The following is a 22,016-nucleotide window of genomic DNA, read 5'->3' as shown; positions in this document are numbered from 1 at the left end:
TCGTCCTCCATGGGACCATTACGCTCCCGTCTCTAGGTTGGCCACGGCGGAAGACACGAATCACACCTTAGGCAGCTGGGAGGCTGGGAGCGACAATAGCGCCTGGGCGGTTTGGAGCTAGGGCCCCGTGAGGTAGGCGGCGGCCGGATGGGTTGGTTTGGATAGCGCCGGTGGGAGCAGATCAGCAGAGGACTGGAAATTTGTGAGGAGGTACCGGTACCTCGTGGTACATCCCAAATACTGCAGAATTGCTCACTCTTCAGATTTCAAAAGAAAGCTGAACGCTTCTTTGTACAGAAATCTGCGAATAACATAGGTGAAGTGTTGGGTGAGTTTTGCTGAACATAATAATCAATGGCTTCAACCTAATTTCGTTCTCTGGGCATGGGCCCAGTATGTGTTGCTGCATAGAAACGATAAAACCCAAAAGAAAAGAAAAATCCTCTCGTCTGATCAGATCTCTTATCTGATTACAAAGGTACGTCCTGATGTTCTCTGAATCTCTGAATTTCTGAATTTCCCGCGTGGTACCTTGTTGATGCAGGAGGCACAGCGCGGCTACGAGGAACACGTAGGGAGGCAGCCGTCGAGCAGGGCGGCGAAGAGCACATCGGGAGGTGAGCGCGGCGGCGAGGCATGCAAACTTGGACTCTCGGTTTGACAGATTTAGACCGATTGAAAGGGCTTTGGAAGTGCCCTCGGAGATGTCCTTGACTCTTTCATTTGTCACGGTGCCTCCTGATCCTAGCACCATCGACTGTTTCTGGTCAAGCAGCAGTAAGGCCATATTTTGCCGCATTCCTAAAACAGCTACCGTCTTTACATGATGGGTATGAAGCTATGGACCATAATGTTATTTTCTCAACAGTAGAAGCAAGTGCTACGAAAGAAAGAAAACTATATGTGCAATATACTGTACTTATGGACACAAATGACACAAACCATAACTGTGCGGTTTTATGAGCATTGTCTGTCCGTATATGGTGCTCTTGTTAGTTGTGTATGGCTTGTATTGACTTCAGTCTTGGTAACACAACTACTTGTTTTTCAAATCTCATTATGATCCCTGTCAAATTTATACGCAATAAATAAGCTGTAAGCTCTGTCATCTTAGTTCTGTATAACTCTGATGTTGGGATAATAGTTACTAACCCTAAAGGAACCTCATCGCAAACTCCTAAGCAAATCCTCTGACCTCTTACATGCCGAGAGAACCAGCCTCTCATTAACCTGCTGAGTAGATACCAAGGCTGAGCATGATCAAGTCATAGATTGGCTTCTTATTGGTCCAATGGGTTGGCTAAGATAATTCCTCCCGATGCCCTCTATTCTCAAAACCCGTCACCATTTGCTTGAAAGCATGCCCATACTTGGTCACATACTATATATAACACGGCGATTAGACAACCAACGTAAATTTAACGGCTCTTACTCTTGTTAACGAACTCGACCAAATCTCAAATCATTTGTAGTATCATTCGATCCACAACAACTATATTCTAACATTCAGACATCATTGCCAAGCTTGGACTTCAGACTGGATAAAAAAGATAAGTAGACAGGGCAGATAAGCAACAGGACGACTAGGAGTGAGAGAGATGTATATATGGGCTGGGGCTGGCTGAGTTAGAAATTTGGGTTCGAAAGGTGGGTTTTTTGCTCAGGCTTGTCACCAAGCTCGTCGATATCCCTGACGTGGTTACACCCTACCGGGTTCTCACCTTCGGAATACCTACTATGGCCTCACTGGAGGCCCGCTTGATGACCCACCGCGGTCCATGAAGGTCAAGTACCTTGGAGTGCGGCGCAAGTTAAGATAAGGAAACCGACTTAGGATTTATCTCAACTTGTAACCTACCCGGACTCTACACCCGAGACCTAGTCTCCTATATAAAGGACTAGGAGGGGCACCGGAGAGGAGATCAGATCATTGACCAATCTACTCTCGCATACACACCACGCCACATCCAATCTGCACGTCGTAGCCTTTCGGCGATCTTGTAATCCATCATCAATAGAAGCTCAGACAAGCAACAGTAGGGGTATTACCTCAACGAGGGCTCCAAAACTAGGTAAATCTTGCCCCTGTCTCCTTGTTAGCCGACGTGTTCGCAAGCACACATCCTTTCCTCGAAAACACAAGTTCATAACCATGGGCATTGCCGTGGAGGGTGGAGCAACCACGTCAATCCCCATGTTCTAAAACAAAAGATCAGGTGCATGAATGAATAAGCTAATAACGTGAGTGCAAGAGATTTGAAATAAGAGAAGAATTTGTGCATTCTTTATTTTCACTGCATTTGGTCCCAAGCCCAAATTTCGACAGGTTCTTCGCATGCAGTAGTATTAATTCATTATCCGTAGAACTGCAATTATCCGTAGGCGTTTTCTGTATGTACATACTACACATTTAGCATTTAACTATGCCATTGTATTATTGTTCACACGAACTGATTGTGCACACTCAAACAGGGGTTCTTTAAGACCTTCAATTATGAATTTTTTGGGACTAGAATTAGATGGCATTCAAAAAGCATGTAAATGTACTCCCTCCGTCCAACAATAAGGAGCATATTAGAGTTCGGTTGACTAAGCTCTTGACCACAAATTACTTCATGAATATGTGACTAATGTGATCAAAATCATAATCATAAGCAAATATTCTTGAGTAGGAATATAATGGATATGAAACTATGTCATATAATTATATATTAATAGAGTAATTTGTGATCAAATCATTGGTCAAAGGAAAACTAGTACACCCCTTATTGTTGGACGGAGGTAGTAATACGGTGCATCTGTCCAACTTGTCAACAAAAACATGAACCTGCAGTGTGTGTATAGACAACGACCGAATATACTAATCAACCAGTTTATACTTCCTCCTTTTCACAAAGAATGACACGCACGTATTTCAACATTTCACTTTGACTAACAGGTAGACTAATTATTTGAGGGTTATGTGGTACAAAAATTATATCATTGGATTCGTATTTCAAAAATGTTTCCAACTATATAAAACTTGAAACATTAATCTACATATTATATTGTTCTAATCGTTGGTCAAAGTTCAACCTCGAAAAACGTTAGGCCCATTCTATGTTAAAAAGGAAGGAGTATTTAAAAACAGTACTTATTATCTATGGTGGAGAGTTAGCCCGCGGTGCGCCCTCTCGCCGTGTCGCACGGATCTATCAGCCCTTCGCAGCCAGCCATCATCGGGGTTGGTAGCAGCGACGGAGCAGAGCAGTCCTCAAGGAACTTGGGAAGCAGGTCCAGCTCGGGCTCATACCAAGTTCTTGGGAGCCTTATCAACAGCATCGCCTTGGGCAACATATTCTTCCAAATCCACGTCCGAAAACGCACCGGCCTAAGCATCGAGCCCATCGACCGCGACGTTCTTCTTCAATTCACGTAGAGAAACAACAAGGTCGACTCTCAGAATTTATCCCGGTGCCCTCTATTCTCATGAGCTCTTCCATGTTTGCTCAAGAGTGAGTAAACCTGGCCTATATATGTACATGGACACGGCGTATATTGTGTTCCATTGTAGTAACTCGTTCCAGCTGCCGACCTGATCTATATATACGTGCGTACCGTCGAGACTACACAGACTGACCTATACATATATAGGGATTGAAGAATTAAACGAGACAGTACTATAGCAATGATGGGGTATACAAGTTTAAATATGCACGTACGTACTAGCTAGGTTCGTGCAGACGTTGGTCTAGTAGTGCTTCCTACTGACTTAGTAATTAACCAGCAATGTGATCCGTGCGATATATATTGCGGTACGAATTTGTTGCCACATGATACAATTAATCCGATTTCAGGCCATAGCATAGCATGAAGATTAGCAAGTGGAAAGCAATAAATTGTGATCGTACGTATTAAAACCATACAGAAATCATCATACACACGTACAGCCTTCTCGTTTCCGTAATTGTTGGAGCAGCTAGGAGATCTGGCTGCCTACAACAATTTACATACCAAACTATCAAATATATTACGTATACTCCCTTTCGGCCGGAATTATTTTTCGCAGATTTCAACAACAAGTAATTCCGGTCGGAGGGAGTGCAATACTCTGTAATCACAGTGCTGCTCTCTCATGGTATATCCTTTCCGGCCTGGTGCTAGCTGGCTAGCTGTATAGTCCAAACATGTGCATCAAGGAAGGTCGGGACCGTCAGTACTTGCAAAGGCTCTATCCGAGCAGCTCCGGCTTCATCTTCTTTGTCTTGTACGGCCCAATTGACCCTCTTGCAGTGTGGACTGCAAACTCCATGTTGTTTCCACCTACCTAGGGCCTTTCATGAACCTCCGAGGTGTTCATTATCAGTCAAGCCTAAATCTTGTCAAATCGGAGATTGTCTCCCTGATGCCTTCCATTTCCAAAACTCATCAACATTTTTTGGACAACAAGCCTATAAGTGGAGTTCGCAGTCCACTTATAGGCGCGTCATATACATTATAGGCGCGTGGTCGATCAAATGACACTAAAAAAAAGGCTAGATCGACAATCCAGTTGCAGGGACAATAACGATTATAGGCTGAGATAGCTAGTAGCAATAAGAGTTGTGGGGGTAGGTTGGGTCAGCGTGTCACGTACAGTACCAATGTGGGTTCTCCTTTGATTTTTTTTTCTTCCTATAATATATGTTTGGTCAATTAAAGAGGATATATCCAGTATCATTCTCCTTTGATTTTACCGAGAATAGTAATTGCACTTTTGACCATTGTACCATTCATGTGCGGACGAAACGGGCATAGAGCATTGTTGCTCAACACGATAACAGGCCACTGCTCTCTGCTCCCACGGTCCAAGCGTCTTTGATTTTGACCAACACTGCATACTACTCCAAACTGTCGTCATGTCTGCACCAAAATGTCAAATGTGTGGTCAACATCATCACACTCATTGGCCAGTAATCTTAACTTAGTGCCAACCTCTAAGCAGTAAGCAACAATGAAACTAAGAGAGAGTGTGAGATCATGGAAAAGATGCATGCATCTTTTACTCACTGCTAGAAATCACAGGTTTCCCTAGTACCAAATACTCTAGGGAAAAGCATAAAAACACTAGGTAAAGGCTTTACCTAGTGACCGCACTAAGGAAAGAACCCTAGGTATAGTATGGTGGGGAAAGATGGCTTTACCTAGGGGCATTTGTACAACTCTAGGAGAATATTTTTTTCCCTAGTGGCTGGAACTCTAGGTAAAAAGATCACATGACAGTTATGTGCCAACGTGGAAAGTTATGATCCCTTGGGTCAATTTACCTCTAGGGAAAGGTGTGGGACCAATATTTGAATAGATTTGCCACATCATCATCTTTCCCTAGAGAACTTTACCTAGTAAGATCTAAACTACACTCTAGGGAACCATATGGAATTCATATTGACCATATATAAATTCATATTGACAATATTTGAATTTGAAATGATCGTAATTCAAATATATTCGAATGGGGCAGAAATTAATAACCAACAGAAACTTCACAGGAGACATTATATTCACTCATTCTCAGTCTTCGTTCAAATAACATGTCTGATCAGATTACAGCCGTGACAGATCAGTACATGAGATCAGTACATGCATGCTAGAGTTAGCTTGGCCAAAAAATATGACACGATATGTCTACTATTGTCCCATATCAACTATTGTCACATATCAGTAAGTAGCTAGATTTTGCTACTCCAAAAAACTACATAAGCAAGACCTATTCAGTTGCTATGGCTACTCATGAGTAACGATGAGAACGTAATTGCGCCTGTTGCAATCTCATTGAAGAAACCTCCAAACGCATCTTGATCTGCAGCATGCGCAGGCTCGTCGGCAGAAAAATTTGAGCTGGCATTGTGCTCCTGAAAATAAGACGACAATCATGTGGTAGCATCATATTGAAATTTTCCTTGCGAAAACTATCCCAGGTTTGTACCCCCCTCTGCGCCTCTTTCATCTCATCAACTAGAGGTTGCATGTACACATTGAAGTTTTTGCCAGGACCCTTTGGTCCAGGGATCACCATGCTAAGAAATATGTTTTCCGTTTTAGACCGGGGGGTAAGTTAAGAGGAGCAACAAATACAGGCCAGCAAGAGTATGTTGTTGCCCCGAAACTAAATGGATTGAAGCCATCTGTACACATTACCAACCTCATATTCCTAGGATCGTCTGCAAATCCATCCTCATTTAAACCTTTCCATGATTCACTATCCGCTGGGTGAACCATGATGTTAGCATTTTCCCTCATGCCTTCCATGTGCCACCTCATATGCTTTGCAATTTCTGGCTCCATGAACAATCTTTGCAATCTTGGAATCAATGGAAGGTAACGAAAGACAACCCTTGGGATTGGTTTACGCTTCCTTTGAGTGACATCAGATGGAACTTCTATATACCTTGGTTCCTTACAGAAATCACACACTACCTTTTTCTCATCTTCTTTGTAGTATAACATACAATGGTTAATGCATGCATCTATTTTAATATACGGCATTTTCAGACCACTTAACAAAGACTTGCAATCATACAAAGAAGATGGCAATGTGTGACCCTCAGGCAGAATGCCCCCTACTAGGTTTAGTATTCTATTGATGCATTCTCCTGAAAGGTTGAAGACTGACCTGATGCCCATCAGTTCTGTTACTGCTCTAAAGCGTGATACTTTTGTTACATTATGCAGGGGGTCTTGAACAGCAGCTAACATTGCATAAAAGGCTTTGGCATCAGGTGTAGGCTCGGCTTCTACATTATCATCATTATCAACATGCATAGAATCCCCAAAGTCACACAACATTTCCTCTAAAGTGTTGGCAGGGTCTGTATTGTGATTTAAAGGTTCACTTCTAGGTTGCTCCCCATGAGATGTCCATCTATAATAGTTGGGCATAAAACCCCATTGGCAGAGGTGAGAGGTCATCAAAGTTTTTGTTCTTCTAATATCATTGCAACATTTTGCACAAGTACAGCGAATTCCATACTTGGCACTACGAACCCCATCAAAAGCATGATTCACAAATTCATTGGTGTTTCTAATCCATTCCTGAGAATGCCTTCCACTTTCATCCCAACCATTGTACATCCAGTCACGGAATTGTTCAAAAGACATGGAATGCTTACTTGATTGCTTTGTAGCACAGAAGACCAGTTTGTTCTTTATTCCTTCAATTTGGCCAGCAAAAACTTGTATTTCTCTGAAAAGAATCGATGTACAAATTAATTAGACAAAGCAAAATAATGCTATAATTAGTACTGCACTTGGTCGTATCTATATTATATATACCTCTGAACAGCAAGCTTCAGAAACACCAAGCTTTCAAAACATTTACTTCTGAACAGCAGGCTTCACAAAATTGCTCCTTCAAAATACGTACAAGAGCATCAATAAATTAGTTATATACTTTGGCCATTGAAATTTAGCCCCCGTCATGACCAAATTCTAGGTCTGCCACTGAGCATGTGCCACACAAACAACGCTCCTTCAATTTATAAGATATTTAGATAACACATGTAGAAGATGGAACTATATCAGTTGATAAAAACTTCATGATTTCACAAACATTGAGATATCACAGCCAGCAAAAGCAAATCGTTGCTTCAGACAACCAAATCAATCGACTGAAATCATTACAAAGACACATAGATCATGACACATAGCAAATAAAATTAGAAATTAGAGAGGGAGAGAGAGAGCGCCGGAGAAAATTGAGATGAGAGAGCACGAACCAGAAGGGGGGTGGTCAAGGGGCAACCACCACAGGGAGCCCGCTGCTGCCAAGATTCCTCAGCGAATCCCTCCAGAAACGGTCACCGCGACCGCATCCTCGCAGGCAGTTCTCCGCGGCGCGGATATGGCGGGGAGGGGCGGAGACAGAAGGGAACAGCGGCGCAGCGCTGGTACGGCGGGCGGGGGAGGGTGGGGCGGCGTGGGTACAGCATGAGGAGGAGGGCGGGGCTGGCCGGGGAGGTGGGGCGGCGTGGGTATAGCAAGAGGAGGTGGGCGGGGCTGGCCAGGGAGGGTGGGGCGGCGTGGGTACAGCAAGAGGAGGAGGGCTGCGAGAGGAGGACGACTGCGAGAGGGGAAAGAGAAGCAACCCGAGCGGTCCTTCCCCACAGAACAGAAAATTTTCGCTCAACTCTCTCACTGTCGACTGGGCCCGTGCAAAGCGTTGCGCGCCCCTTGCAAAGCATCGCGCGTGTGACGGTGAAAAAGCGCGGGATGGACCCGAAAAGGGAAGCAAATTGCCCGCCATGAGCTTTTTTTCCTCAGCCAGGTGGCATTCTTTACCTAGGGGTCAAATAAACTCAAGGTAAAGTTTACTTCATATTTATTTTTGGATGCAAATTTTCTCTGCCTAGAGTTACACTATTTGCACCTTTACTTTACCTAGAGTAACTAAAATCAGATCTAGGGAAACACATCTACCCTAGGGAAACTTGTGATTTCTAGTAGTGACTTAGGTATGAGACCCAACTTAGAGGTAATATCACATCTAACCACTACGGCATTTGGTGACAACATCAGAGGCATGTGATGAATCCTAGCTTAAAGGTGGAATTACCTTTAAAGAACGTGGATACGCCTAGTAGTAATCTTAGGTACCATAAAAGAATTCGATTCGAGAAAAACTACAAGATCGACTCTAAAAGTTTATCCCGGTGCCCTCTATTCTCAAAAAAAGTCTCTCCCATACATGTTTGCTTAATCGTAAACCCGGCCTATATGTACTTACGTAAACACAACGAGTGCATGTGCCCTTGTAGTTTACTTGTTCTAGCTGCCAACTTCTATAGTACCTCTCTAGCGTTGAGACCGCATAGATAGGGCTACATATATAGGGATCGAAGAAATAACAAAATTACACGAGCCAACTATATCAATAATGGGGCAGTACAGGTTTAAATATGCATAGTACTATAGCTAACTTCGTGCAGATGATGTCTAGGAGTGATTACTACGAGTACTCCGTAAGACTTAGAGCAATTAATAGTGGTGGCTTGACACTAGATAGTCACATCCTGGATGAGAGATGACTCTCGTATTTGGTCGCAAGCAAGCAACTAGTCCGACCTCCACTCCTCCATTTAGATAAATAGCTATGTCGAACATTGCTCGATCGATTAATTCCATATGCTCACACATGCATGGTCAAATTACCGGCTGCTGCACAAAACAGAGGATCCATCCAACGGTTGCTCTTCCAGAGTCCTGAAGACCGTGTATATAGCACAACGATGTTCTTGTTTCTTACCGGCACGAAGATGATCAGGCTGCCCTTCCTTGCGTGCCGGGGTGCGCCATCGAGATTTTTTTTCCAATGAAAGGAACATTGCCGCCAATTTCATTAATGAAAAATTTCGCGGTTTCGTTACGAAAATCGGCTTATGCTTAAAGGAATGATGCTGCATTCTGAGTATGGAAGGCATTGGGAAAGAATCTTGTGGAGCTTCTAACCGAAAGAGTAGTTGTGTGCATCTTCAAATTCATGCCATCTTGGGCCAACGGGACACCAACTATAAGTCTATAACACCACCTACGGAAGAGCCTTCACGTGCTCAATTCAAGAGCACGGAAGAGAAAGCTGGCAACTCCGCCTATGTTGCCTCAACATAGCCGGTCCCAAGCCCGAGTAAAGGAGGAGGGTTGTGATAGGCTTGGCGAGCCAACGTAAAAAACCCAGCCACTCTTATGGAGATGAAACCCAAAAGAATTTCGTTGGGGCGTAACCCTCTTAGCGACGCGCCATACCGGAACCCGGGTGTGGTGTCAAATGGGCAAGGGCCGGGCCGTCACCCCCTAGGTGGTGCGCCGTATCTTGATCTGGATACGGTGACAAGTGAGCAAGGATCGGGTCGTCGCATCCTTAGTGGCGCGCTACATCGACGCCCGGATGTAGTGGAAAATGAGCAAGGGTCTTCGCATTTGACTCGACGAGTGCGAAGGGTAAGGAAGCTAGCCGAGCCTAGGAGGATCCGCTTAGGTAGCTGGAACGTAGGGTCCTTGACAGGTAAGCTTCGGGAGCTAGTTGATACAGCGGTGAGGAGAGGTGTGGATATCCTTTGCGTCCAAGAAACCAAATGGAGGGGACAGAAGGCGAAGGAGGTGGAGGATACTGGCTTCAAGCTATGGTACACGGGGACGGCTACAAACAAAAATGGGGTAGGCATCTTGATCAACAAGAGCCTCAAGTCTGGAGTGGTAAACGTCAAGAGGTGTGGGGACCGGATTATCCTGGTTAAGCTGGTATTTGGGGACTTAGTTCTCAATGTTATCAGTGCATATGCCCCGCAAGTAGGCCACAATGAGAACACCAAGAGGGAGTTCCGGGAACGCCTCGAGGACTTGGTTAGGAGTGTACCGAGTGGCGAGAAGCTCTTCATAGGAGGAGACCTCAATGGCCACGTGGGTACATCTAACACAGGTTTTGAGGGGGTGCATGGCGGCTTTGGCTATGGCATTAGGAACCAAGAAGGAGAAGATGTCTTAAGCTTTGCTCTAGCCTACGACATGATCGTAGCTAACACCCTCTTTAAAAAGAGAGAATCACATCTAGTGACTTTTAGTAGTGGTCAACACTGTAGCCAGATTGATTTCATCCTCTCGAGAAGAGAAGACAGAGGTGCGTGCCTAGATTGCAAGGTGATACCTGGGGAGAGTGTTGTCCATCAGCATAAGCTTGTGGTGGCTGATTTCCGCTTTCGGATTCGTGTCCAGCGGGATAAGCGTGCCAAAGTCGCTAGAACAAAGTGGTGGAAGCTCAATGGGGAGGTTGCTCAGGCGTTTAAGGAGAGGGTTATTAAGGAGGGCCCTTGGGAGGAAGAGGGTGATGCGGACAGTATGTGGATGAAGATGGCGACTTGCATTCGTAAGGTGGCCTCAGAGGAGTTTGGAGTGTCAAGGGGAAGTAGAAGAGAAGTTAAAGACACCTGGTGGTGGAATGATGATGTCCAAAAGGCTATTAAAGAGAAGAAGGATTGTTTCCGACGCCTATACTTGAATAGGAGTGCAGACAACATAGAGAAGTACAGGATGGCGAAGAAGGCCGCAAAGCGAGCTGTGAGTGAAGCACGGGGTCGGGCGTATGAGGACCTCTACCAACGTTTAGACACGAAGGAAGGCGAAAGGGACATCTATAAGATGGCCAAGATTCGAGAGAGGAAGACGAGGGATGTTGACCAAGTCAAATGCATCAAGGACGGAGCCGGCCAACTCCTGGTGAAGGACGAGGCGATCAAGCATAGATGGCGGGAGTACTTCGACAAGCTATTCAATGGGGAGACAGAGAGCTCTACCATTGAACTCGACGACTCCTTTGATGATACCAGTAGGCGTTTTGTGCGGCGAATCCAAGAGTCTGAGGTCAAGGAAGCTTTAAAAAGGATGAAAGGAGGAAAGGCAATGGGCCCTGATTGCATCCCCATTGAGGTGTGGAGAGACCTCGGAGACATAGCGATAGTATGGCTAACTAAGCTTTTCAACCTCATTTTTCGGGCAAACAAGATGCCAGAAGAATGGAGACGGAGTATATTAGTACCAATCTTCAAGAACAAGGGGGATGTTCAGAGTTGTACTAATTACCGTGGAATTAAGCTGATGAGCCATACAATGAAGCTATGGGAGAGAGTCATTGAGCACCGCTTAAGACGAATGACAAGCGTGACCAAAAATCAGTTTGGTTTCATGCCTGGGAGGTCGACCATGGAAGCCATTTTCTTGGTACGACAGCTTATGGAGAGATACAAAGAGCAAAAGAAGGACCTGCATATGGTGTTCATTGACTTGGAGAAGGCCTACGATAAGATACCGCGAAATGTCATGTGGTGGGCCTTAGAGAAACACAAAGTCCCAGCAAAGTACATTACCCTCATCAAGGACATGTACGATAATGTTGTGACAAGTGTTCGAACAAGTGATGGCGACACTGATGACTTCCCGATTAGAATAGGACTGCACCAGGGGTCAGCTTTGAGCCCTTATCTTTTTGATTTGGTGATGGATGAGGTCACAAGGGATATACAAGGAGATATCCCATGGTGTATGCTCTTTGCGGATGATGTGGTGCTAGTCGATGATAGTCGGACGGGGGTCAATAGGAAGTTAGAGCTTTGGAGACAAACCTTGGAATCCAAAGGTTTTAGACTTAGTAGAACTAAAACCGAGTACATGAAGTGCGGTTTCAGTACTACTACGCCCGAGGAGGAGGAGGAGGAGGAGGAGGTTAGCCTTGATGGGCAGGCAGTGCCTCAGAAGGACACCTTTCGATATTTGGGGTCGATGCTGCAAAAGGATGGGGACATCGATGAAGATGTGAACCATCGAATCAAAGCCGGATGGATGAAGTGGCGCCAAGCTTCTGGCATTCTTTGTGACAAAAGAGTGCCACAAAAGCTAAAAGGCAAGTTCTATAGGACGGCGATTCGACCCGCAATATTGTATGGCGCTGAGTGTTGGCCGACTAAAAGGCGACATGTTCAACAGTTAGGTGTGGCGGAGATGCGCATGTTGAGGTGGATGTGTGGCCACACAAGGAGGGACCGCGTCCGGAATGATGATATTCGAGACAGAGTTGGGGTAGCACCGATTGCAGAGAAGCTTGTTCAGCATCGTTTAAGATGGTTTGGGCATATCCAGCGCAGGCCTCTAGATGCTCCAGTGCATAGCGGACGGCTAAAGCCTGCTGGAAATGTCAAGAGAGGTCGGGGTAGACCAAACTTGACATAGGAGGAGTCCGTAAAGAGAGATCTGAAGGGCTGGAATATCACCAAAGAACTAGCCATGAACAGGGCTGCATGGAAGCTTGCTATCCATGTGCCAGAACCATGAGTTGGTTGCGAGTTTTTATGGGTTTCACCTCTAGCCTACCCCAACTTGTTTGGGACTAAAGGCTTTGTTGTTGTTGTTGTTGTTGTTGGAAGAGAAAGCTGGCACTATTTTGATGCTTGGTTGAATCGCACATATTTGGGACTGACTCATTGACATTCAGAGATAAGATAGAGGAGTAGTAAAATAACCAAAAGTAAGCTGAAGACAAAGTATGTTACTCTTCATATTTCAACCACAAGAAAGCTGAAACACTTGTTTGTACAGAAATCTGCACATAACAGTGGTGAAGTGTTGGGTGAATTTTACTGAACATAATCAATGGCTTCATCCTAATTTCTATGGCCATGGGCCCAGTATGTGTTGCTGCATAGAAACGATAACCCAAAAGAAAGAAAAAGTCCTCTCCTCTGATCAGATCCCTTATCTGACTACGAAGGTCCTGATTCTCTCTGAATTTCTGATGGAAAACAAGACGGTTCTACTTCTATAGCTGCTACTGATTTAGCTTGGTAAAAACAGCTCCTAATCATTGTCTCATACTACTAGTTTCTCTCCCTCGATTCAATTACCAAATTGCTGATGCAGATCTCGTACTAGTCTTCTACCCCCATATAGCCATGATTTCGGTCCTTTTTCCTACCCAAGAACGAGGATGTCTGGTACCTCTTGTTGATGCAGTAGGCACAGCGGGAGTTGGGGTGGAGCTCATGGGCGGAGTCCTGGTCGAGCTTCTCGGTGGCCCAGTCGATGCAGGGCGCGAGCCGGGATCCTCGGTGTCGGTGGCCCGGCCGACGCAGGCCCTGGCGAAGTGGGGAGCGCGCGGCAGTGTTCGGGCAAGCCGGCACCCGTGAATGGGGAGAAGAGCAGGAGGCGTGCGCGGCGGCGAGACGCACGGCGGGAGGCGACCGGTGAGCTCGGCTACGAGGAGCACGTAGGAGGCGGCCGTCGAGCAGGGCGGCTAGGAGCACAGCGGGAGGTGAGCGCGGCGGCGAGGCGTGCAAACTTGGACTCTCAGTTTGACAGATTTTGACCGATAGGAAGAGATTTGGAAGTGCCCTCGGAGATGTCATTGACTCTTTCATTTGTCCCGGTGCCTCCTGATCCTATCACCATCTACTGTTTCTGGTCAAGCAGCAACAAGGGCATATTGTCGCATTCCTTATCCAAACGACCATGTTGGATTATTATATATCTATTATACCTTATCCAAGTACCATGTTGGATTATTATATATCTATTTAAAAACTGGTATTTATTGCAAAGGCGATAAGGTATCATCGGAATTACTTCACGTACGACCATTTCGGTCAGATTTTTGTACGATGCTTCGATCAACGGCTGTGAAACACAGGAGGAGGGGAGGACCCAGTTGGGCAAGATAGGGCATGATTTTTGCCTCAGTTGCGAATTGGGAAGATGATGAAAATGGGAGCTAACGGGTGGAGTCCGTTCATGGGGTGATGAGAGAAGAAACGGTCGGGAGCAAGAGAATTGGAGGGGAGATCAACCTGCGGTAAAGGCGCTCGCGCGAGGAGGAGACGAGCTCAACGAGTTGGGCAGAGGGAGGGAGGGTGGTATAGCTGGCCAACTACCGAAGGCGAGGGCGTGCCAAGGAGTAAATGAGCTCGGGTACACGAGCATATACGTTAAATCAAATTAACAGTTTAGTTCACAAACTTATAAAACGCAAGAATAACATCTTAAACTGGGATTACTGATATTGTTTAAGAATACATGGATGAAAGAATGACAAACTCGTGTTAGATGCCTTCACTGTTACATCAAATTATTGGCTATTTGGATTAATTTTAAGAAAAAATATTAAATCATTGTTAGATGTACATTTGTTTGGGCTTTACAATTTGTATTTGCGTCTCTATATAAAATAAATCTGTAAATTTTCGACTAATTTAACTCTGGATCATTAAAGGCAGCGACGGCGATGACTTGTCAATCTATGCATTTGGACGGGGTCCGAGAAAGACGTCGTAGGAGGTAGTGCCGACGATGGGTCAATTGTCGCCTACTTTGGCGGCTAGTCTTCGATGGTGACGCCCGTGTGAGGCGGTGCATGCAGCGTTGCAACGTCCTTTGCCCAATCGACGACGATAAGGCATGCAAAGACTCGCTCTTCGGGAGACGCAACTTCTCGCATTTTTCGTTATTTTCCTTATCTACTATTGATGTCCATGTACGATTGCTCACTGATATCTTAATTGTTGTTTCTTTACTCACATATTTTGCTTAACGAAAATTGATATGGAAATCATCTTAATTAATGACAATAGATATGATAATCATGTTCACATGGTGTATTTTTCTTTTAGTGAGTTCTGATTTTGACAAACCATGTTTCAGATTGTGTAGTTTCTTTAATAAGTTAGCATATCTCTCGAAGTATGAAGAAGGTGTTGTTTATTATGCCAAATATCTACTTGATATTTTTAGATTGGTAAGTATGAAGATATTTTCAGATGCAATATATAACTATATATTTACTTTTATAAAGATTTGAGTTGTTGCTCGTCTGCTCACTCCACTGAATAATTGTTTGCAAATAATAGTAATTGTCAGATATTTTATGTTGTAAATATTTGTATTATGATCTTTCGATTATAGTTGATTTTACATAAAATACGAGAAAATTAATATTTAACATAAATATCAATATATAATATATCATAAGATGTACCAAATAAAAATGCATCCTAAAGAAGTCTAAAAAAAATCAATTTATTAAAATATATTACACAAATCTTTAAAAATATTAAATGTGATATGAATCTCATAGTGATAGGATAGAAATTCACCAATGCTGTGAAACATGATTGTGCTGCAATCGATGACTACCACTAAGTATCGTACAAAAATCTCGAATGAATTCTAGCTCTGTTTTTCTTGGACTAACGATGTCGTACGGGGGCGGTCTCCTGGAAATGCCCGTGGGCTTGGGCTTCTCGTACGCCGTCAATGACGAGGTGTACAAGACCATGGGGGACAACATGATCGTCGCCGACTCTCTCTCCTTCCTGCTCAGGTGATTCGACCACTTCCCCAAGTACAAGGGTCGCGACTTCTTCATCGTCGGCGAGAGCAACGCCGGCCACTACATCTTCGAGCTCATCGTCGCCATCCAAATCAACAACAAGAATTCAACACCACCAACATCAAAGAAAACTCGATGGAATCACTCTGAGTTCGGCTCAGTCGGGACTGGGCCGGTTCGGCCCAAGTTGGCCGGGCCGGTCCGGTTTTCTTTTTTTTTTGTTCTTTTCTTTTTCCTTTTCTGATTTCTTTGATATCTTTTGATTTTAAACTCCAAATTGATCCAAATAAATTCTAGAATTTTTTTAAAATCATGTTATAACATGATTCAACTTTTGGGACAAGATTCCCTTCAAAATAAAATAGTTAAAATTAATTTTGCCCTATAAATGCCTTTAGGGCTTTATAACTATTTGAAATAAATAGTTTTTCAACTCCAAATTAAATCTTAAAAATTATGGGATAGCTTATTTATGCAATAAACCCCTTTTATAGATAAACCCTAATGGTTTAAAGATCCAAAACTCAAATGGGTGAAAAACCTAAGGTTTAAAAGGAAATAAAACCTTTTCAAAGCCTTTTTGGGATTTAAAAATTGATTCAAATATGCAAATGTGGCATGATGCTCATGAATGCAATGCATATGGAAGAGTTTGAAATTTTGGGATGTTACAGTCATGGAGTAGATTGCTCCTAATACGACACTTAATTTAGGAAAAATTCAAAAACTTAAAATGGCACTTAAATAGGGAAGGCGGGAGTACTACATAGGAGCAAAATTGTCTTTTCATCTCTTACTTAATGGTCAACTAACGGTAATGTCATATTTATGTACTCCGTGCAAAATTTGAATGCCATATTTGGAACAGACAAATTCTCAGTGACATTTGAGCATACAGTTAAAAATTTGAGTGCCATACCTAACATGGCCGGATGATCTTAATTAATTGTTTCTCAATCTCCAGGACACTGCCCTCATTGAATGAGCTCTCCTTTCATTTTTACCAACAATGGAGATATACTACTCCGTAGTACACCAATATCAGCATCTCTTCTTGTGAGTTCCACTACGGGAAAATTGTTCACTGCCGGCGGCATGCACCCATCATGTACACCATCACCCCTTGGCTAGTTTCATTCATCCTCGTTGCTGATCTAGTAAGTATTGCCGGTTAAGGGACGCCTAGGCGTATTGCGGAGGTTAAGGGGAGATGGTCGCGATGCACCTGCTAGTGAGGATAGAAGGCATCGGGAGAAATTCTCCGACCTGCTAGTGAGAACACCCTTCAGAACCGGCGGCAGGATGAACAAACGTACGTCCCCAAGAGCAATTCCTGTCAAAAACTTTCTTGACAAACCTGACAGTTGTACTGACTTTTTAAATAGAAGAACAGAACAATTCCTGTCATTTACGAGTTTGGTTGCAGTGTTCTGTTCTTGTATTTTGTTCTAGTGCTAAAAATAATTTGACCAAAGCAATTTCAGGTATTGATTAATTTGAAGTTGCTAGGATTAGAAAAAGCTATTTTGTCATTGTACAGCCGAGCTATATTGTTTCGTAGCTTCGGATTTTTCCTGTTTTGTTATGTTATACGGAGTAGCTTGTAACTTGTTGTTTTCCTCTTCTTAATGCAAAGGCAGAGCACCTTCCATTTCGGTTCAAAAAAAGAAGTTGCTAGGATTAGCTGGATTGGTCTCTTGGTTACTTAATTAATTGCTCATATGTATGAGTGTGAGTAAACACTCCTTTTTGTATTGAGGCTCTTCACATCAACAAAAACGAGCATTCGTGGTGAATTGTCAGGCGGAGCCAGGCCCCAGGCAGCCCAGGCCACAGGCCACGGCCTGGATCGTAGGGAAATTTTCTAGCTCATACCGTATCATATTTGGGCTTTGGGGTTTTTCTAGCCCAGGCCACAGGCCACGCCACTTGGAACCTTCCTCGGCCTGGGGTTCTTCTAAAAAAAAAGAAGGTCGGCCTGTGGATCGTATCGGGCAGAAACGAATAATCGGGGTAAGGGGAGTAGTGAAGTTAGAGACGGCGCAGTCACCCCGCCTCCTCCGCTGGCCTGTTCCCCAGCTCCCGCCGGCCCGGGTCAGGCCATGTGGAAACTCAAAGTTCTTCTCAAAATCAATATTATGGAATCAAATTAAGTGGATCTACACAAAGTACATGCTTCGTACGATATTACGGAATTTTATACCCAAGAAAGTTTTTCTTTTGTTTGCTGCACTTTTAGGGTTGGTCTGATGCAAAAGCAGAACCACCTAGAACTTAGCAATCTGACGGCGCGACTCTCCGAAGTAAGATATGAGGCATGGTACAATAGGCGGAAGAAGGCTGAAGACACAAAGTACCCGGCTTGTCACGTCTCAACCACATTCTATAGAAGATGTTGACGCCTGGGAGGAAAACCGGTTGGCCCGTATCATCCTCGAGGAAAACCCTTCAACTCGTCCCGGCGCCTCCTATCCCTATGTATTACGACCGGTTAAGAAAGGCCAGATTTAGCCGCAGCAATGGGCATTGTCACACTCCTAAACACAACTATACTGTCTCATCATGCATGCGTACTAAGAAAGAGAAAAAACAAAGACGAGCTGTATACATATATGGCGCCTACATATGTATACACACACACAAACACGTACCAACTTTTTTTTTTGAGAAACACAAACACATACCAACTGTGAGAGGTTTTGGCGGCCTTGTCTCCGGAGACGATCTCTCTCTCTCCATGATTAACGGGCCTGCTAGCAGTGACCCACACGCAGTTACCGCCCAGGAAACTTTAATTGTCCCGCAAGCAGAAATACGTAACTGGCCCACATTTGGGAGCAACTACATGCATCTATTTCACTACCAGGATCATGGAGCATAGTGACAGTGCAAAACCGTCAAAAATAAGCAAAATGAACCGACATAAATATAATTTGTGTCGGTCAACCACTCAAATACCGTCACAACTAGCATGTCCGAATAAACGAATTTGCGTGTCGGTGACCTTCCTCCTCGCAGACAAAAACCTTGCTCCAAACAGAGAAATGCATGCGTATTCCTTGGGCTGCATGATTCAAAGTACTTATAGGTACACCCTGATACTTATTTTGCCTGCGTGCCTTGATTTTCTGTTTTTTCTTTCTTAAGAAATTACTTCTGATACGCGTACGATATTATCTGTTACATTCCCAATACTGCACCCTCGCGAGTCGCGACTAGTTCGATCCAGCGTCCGGCCCAAATCATCGAGCCGTTGATCTCCTCCATCACCTTACGGTTCACCCGCCGCCATGGCGCCGCCCGCCTCTGCAATCTCCCTCATGGCTGGCCATTCCGGTTGAGCTACACAGCCACCGCTTGCCTATGCACGTCTCTGCAAGCTCCCTCTCCTCGCGGTGCAGGTCCTGGATCCCCGTACATCATGCATAACCCCGTATATGGAGCACATCCCCGTATATCTGATACGTATCCACGTATTCCTGCAAGTTAGCCCTGAACTTGTTCCTCCAAGTAAGTCATTCCGATGCCTTCCATTCCTAGTTTGCTAGTTTTGACGCCGAGCCAAAATTATAGTGTTCTTGCACTCTTGGAATGCTTGTTGCCTTCTCTAAGGATTGTCAAAAGTGTAGAAGTGGATCATATTTATGTACGCAAACATTGCTGCAATGCACGCGCAGCTTGGATAGGACAAATACGGAGTAGTACATTTCTGCAATTTGATCACTAGTACAGAGTATGGTTGTTGGTTGGTACTAAAGATATAGACTCCTTGATTGTGTAGATACGAACATTTCAAGCCACAAACTTCATATGTTATATAGGACTCCGTATTAGTTTTAGTGGTTACTCAGAAGGTGAGTGCACAGGGCTACCTCCTTCTACCAACAATAATGGCTCGTTTTGTCAGGCCGCCATGTGGATCCTCTTCTATATACACACAATCACACACACCTCCTCTTAGCTCAACTTTTGACTATGGGTCCTCGTCCATATAGTAAACAGTCCACAGTCCACACTGATGCTGCATGATAAACCTATTGACAAAGTCAAGTGAGAGAGTAACAGATAAGCGTGTAGGCAGTGATGCTGAGCTTGGGAATGGAAGGCATTGATAAGAGAAATTGACCAGAGTTATGCATTGAGGGAAGGCAAAATAATAAAGAACGAGACAGTGAACCTCTGTGTCTTCTTTTCCATCAGAACAACCAGAGTTGCTCTGTATTCTGTGGATCTGGAGGCCACAGATGTCCCGCGCGCCTCCTATGGATCGGGCACGGTGAATCCAACGCCATAGTATTTCACGCCAGTGCTTCCGATCATCTCCGCAAGAATTCGATCACAGACTTAAAATCACTTCGACTGAGCATCAAATTATGTTGCTGCATGACCACTTCAGTGAGATCCTTGGCAATGCCCAACCCCCTGCCCCAGATGTCCCTCGATGACATTAACAGAACTTTCTGTCATACCTACAATTTTCCAACTTCATCCGGAGAAGGCTCCGGGTCTCAACGACTTTTCTGGCAAGTTCTTTCAGGACTTCTTTGAGTAAGTTTCACAGAACCACACGTTTTGTGGCATTGGTCTCACAAAACCACATTTGTTGTTAATAGTCTCATGAAATCACAACTCTTGGGGTAGGGAGCTTCAAAAAACCCTAATCTCGATGATTAGACGGTTTGATGGTGTTTCTGACAACCCAGGCCCACAAGTCAGTTGCCACGTCAGCTTCTCCGACCTATCTCCAATGTCACCTGGGCCCACAAGTCAGTTGCCACGTCAGCCTCCCTGACCCGTCTCCAACGCCACGTTGTGGACCCGGGTCATCAAAAACACCATCAAACCGCCTAATCATCGAAATTAGAGTTTTTTAGACTCCCTGCCCCAAGAGTTGTGGTTTTGTGAGACTGTTAGCAACAACTGTGGTTTTGTGAGACCACTGCCACAAAAAGTGTGGTTCTGTGAAATTTCCTCTTTTATTAATGACATCATGGCTGCCCTTAATTTGTTCTAGACTGCTCATGATCAAGGCCTGCATCTGCTTAACTTGGCTAACTGCGTGCGTCTCATCCCAATGATTTCGGACATATAAGTCTCGTGCATAGCTTTGCCAAGCTTGCCACCAAGCTTATGGCTTCCCGTCTGCAGATCTTCATGCCTGACCTCGTTAACTGCAGTATCGTGTAAAACTGAAAACCTGAATGATATGAATGAATGATATTACTATCTCGCTAACTGCAGTACCGCGTAAAATTGAAAAATTCAGATACAAATTCATATTGGCAGTGACATTTATGCCGAACGTCTAAATTTTGAATACAAACACTGCATGAAAACGTGTGCAATGTTCAAGAATTGGTATTATTCAGATGCAAGAGTTCGAGATTTGCATAAAAAATGACGTATGTGAGTGACTCGCCGTGTCGAATTGGGCAGCAAAGGGATCGTTACCTGCGGCTCGTGGACGCCCAGTGGAGACGGGGATCGGCAAAGGGATCGTTCCCTGCGGCAAAGGGGTCGTTACCAATAAATGTACCATTCATATGTCGTATATCAATAAAAATATACCAAACTTGCTTTGGAATTTTTGAGACTTTTACCGAAGGTGGATTTCCCATCTCAAGACTACCCTCAAAATTTCATAAAATTCTAAATTTGTTTGAACCATTAAATAATTTGTACATGCAACAAAACGTGTTAGTACACAAATAGCAAAATTCAATCCCATTCTTCTCGTGCTGACGTACGAGCACGTGGGGAGGGGATGGAGGGGTTTCCTTTGCTCAGCACGTGGGGACGCTCTCATTGGTTCTAGCGGTGACAGAGCCAGTTGTATTGCTAAAGTCACAGATGATACAGAGCTTTGAGGCTTGACTGGACGGCATCCCGAAACTTCTCCGAGTAAGAACTTCGAAGTCTAGCCTGCCCAAAAGGAACCAAACAAATGCGGTGGAATAACGTACTGAACAAATACCTTGCTGATTGGACTGCACAAAGAATACAAGAAGCAAATTAAAAAAAGCTCCGAGTATTGATTAGTGCGACGGCATGATTCATCAATTAATTGTTGCCCATGTCGTTCATGTCTGCCTGGTCGATGTGAAACCGTCAAGACTAAATTAGTCTGATTGTAACTTAA

The 22,016-nt window shown here is 44.3% G+C and overlaps 1 protein-coding gene across 2 annotated transcripts; it reads right to left on the bottom strand.

The window, feature by feature from the left end:
• Window positions 1-5,486: 5,486 nt before the first annotated feature.
• On the bottom strand, window positions 5,487-13,933 carry LOC104581959. 2 transcript variants are annotated; one of them, XR_001405975.2, is made up of 4 exons: window positions 13,495-13,933; window positions 7,291-7,366; window positions 7,128-7,201; window positions 5,487-5,870 (listed from the first exon to the last, which is right to left on the bottom strand). XR_001405975.2 is itself a non-coding variant. In XM_014898445.2 (3 exons), exon 3 carries the CDS (start codon window positions 7,114-7,116, stop codon window positions 6,028-6,030), a length of 1,089 nt encoding a protein of 362 aa, XP_014753931.1. In that variant the 5' UTR covers window positions 7,117-7,201; window positions 7,291-7,366; window positions 13,495-13,931; the 3' UTR covers window positions 5,487-6,027. The 2 variants fall into 2 exon arrangements, 1 of the variants encoding a protein (XP_014753931.1); XM_014898445.2 differs by having other exon boundaries at window positions 5,487-7,201; window positions 13,495-13,931.
• Window positions 13,934-22,016: the final 8,083 nt, after the last annotated feature.

The sequence above is a fragment of the Brachypodium distachyon genome, chromosome 1 (genome assembly GCF_000005505.3).
Source record: "Brachypodium distachyon strain Bd21 chromosome 1, Brachypodium_distachyon_v3.0, whole genome shotgun sequence".
NCBI lineage: Eukaryota > Viridiplantae > Streptophyta > Magnoliopsida > Poales > Poaceae > Brachypodium > Brachypodium distachyon.
Note: the sequence above shows the minus strand (reverse complement) of the source record. Positions and strands in the feature narration are given on the sequence as shown.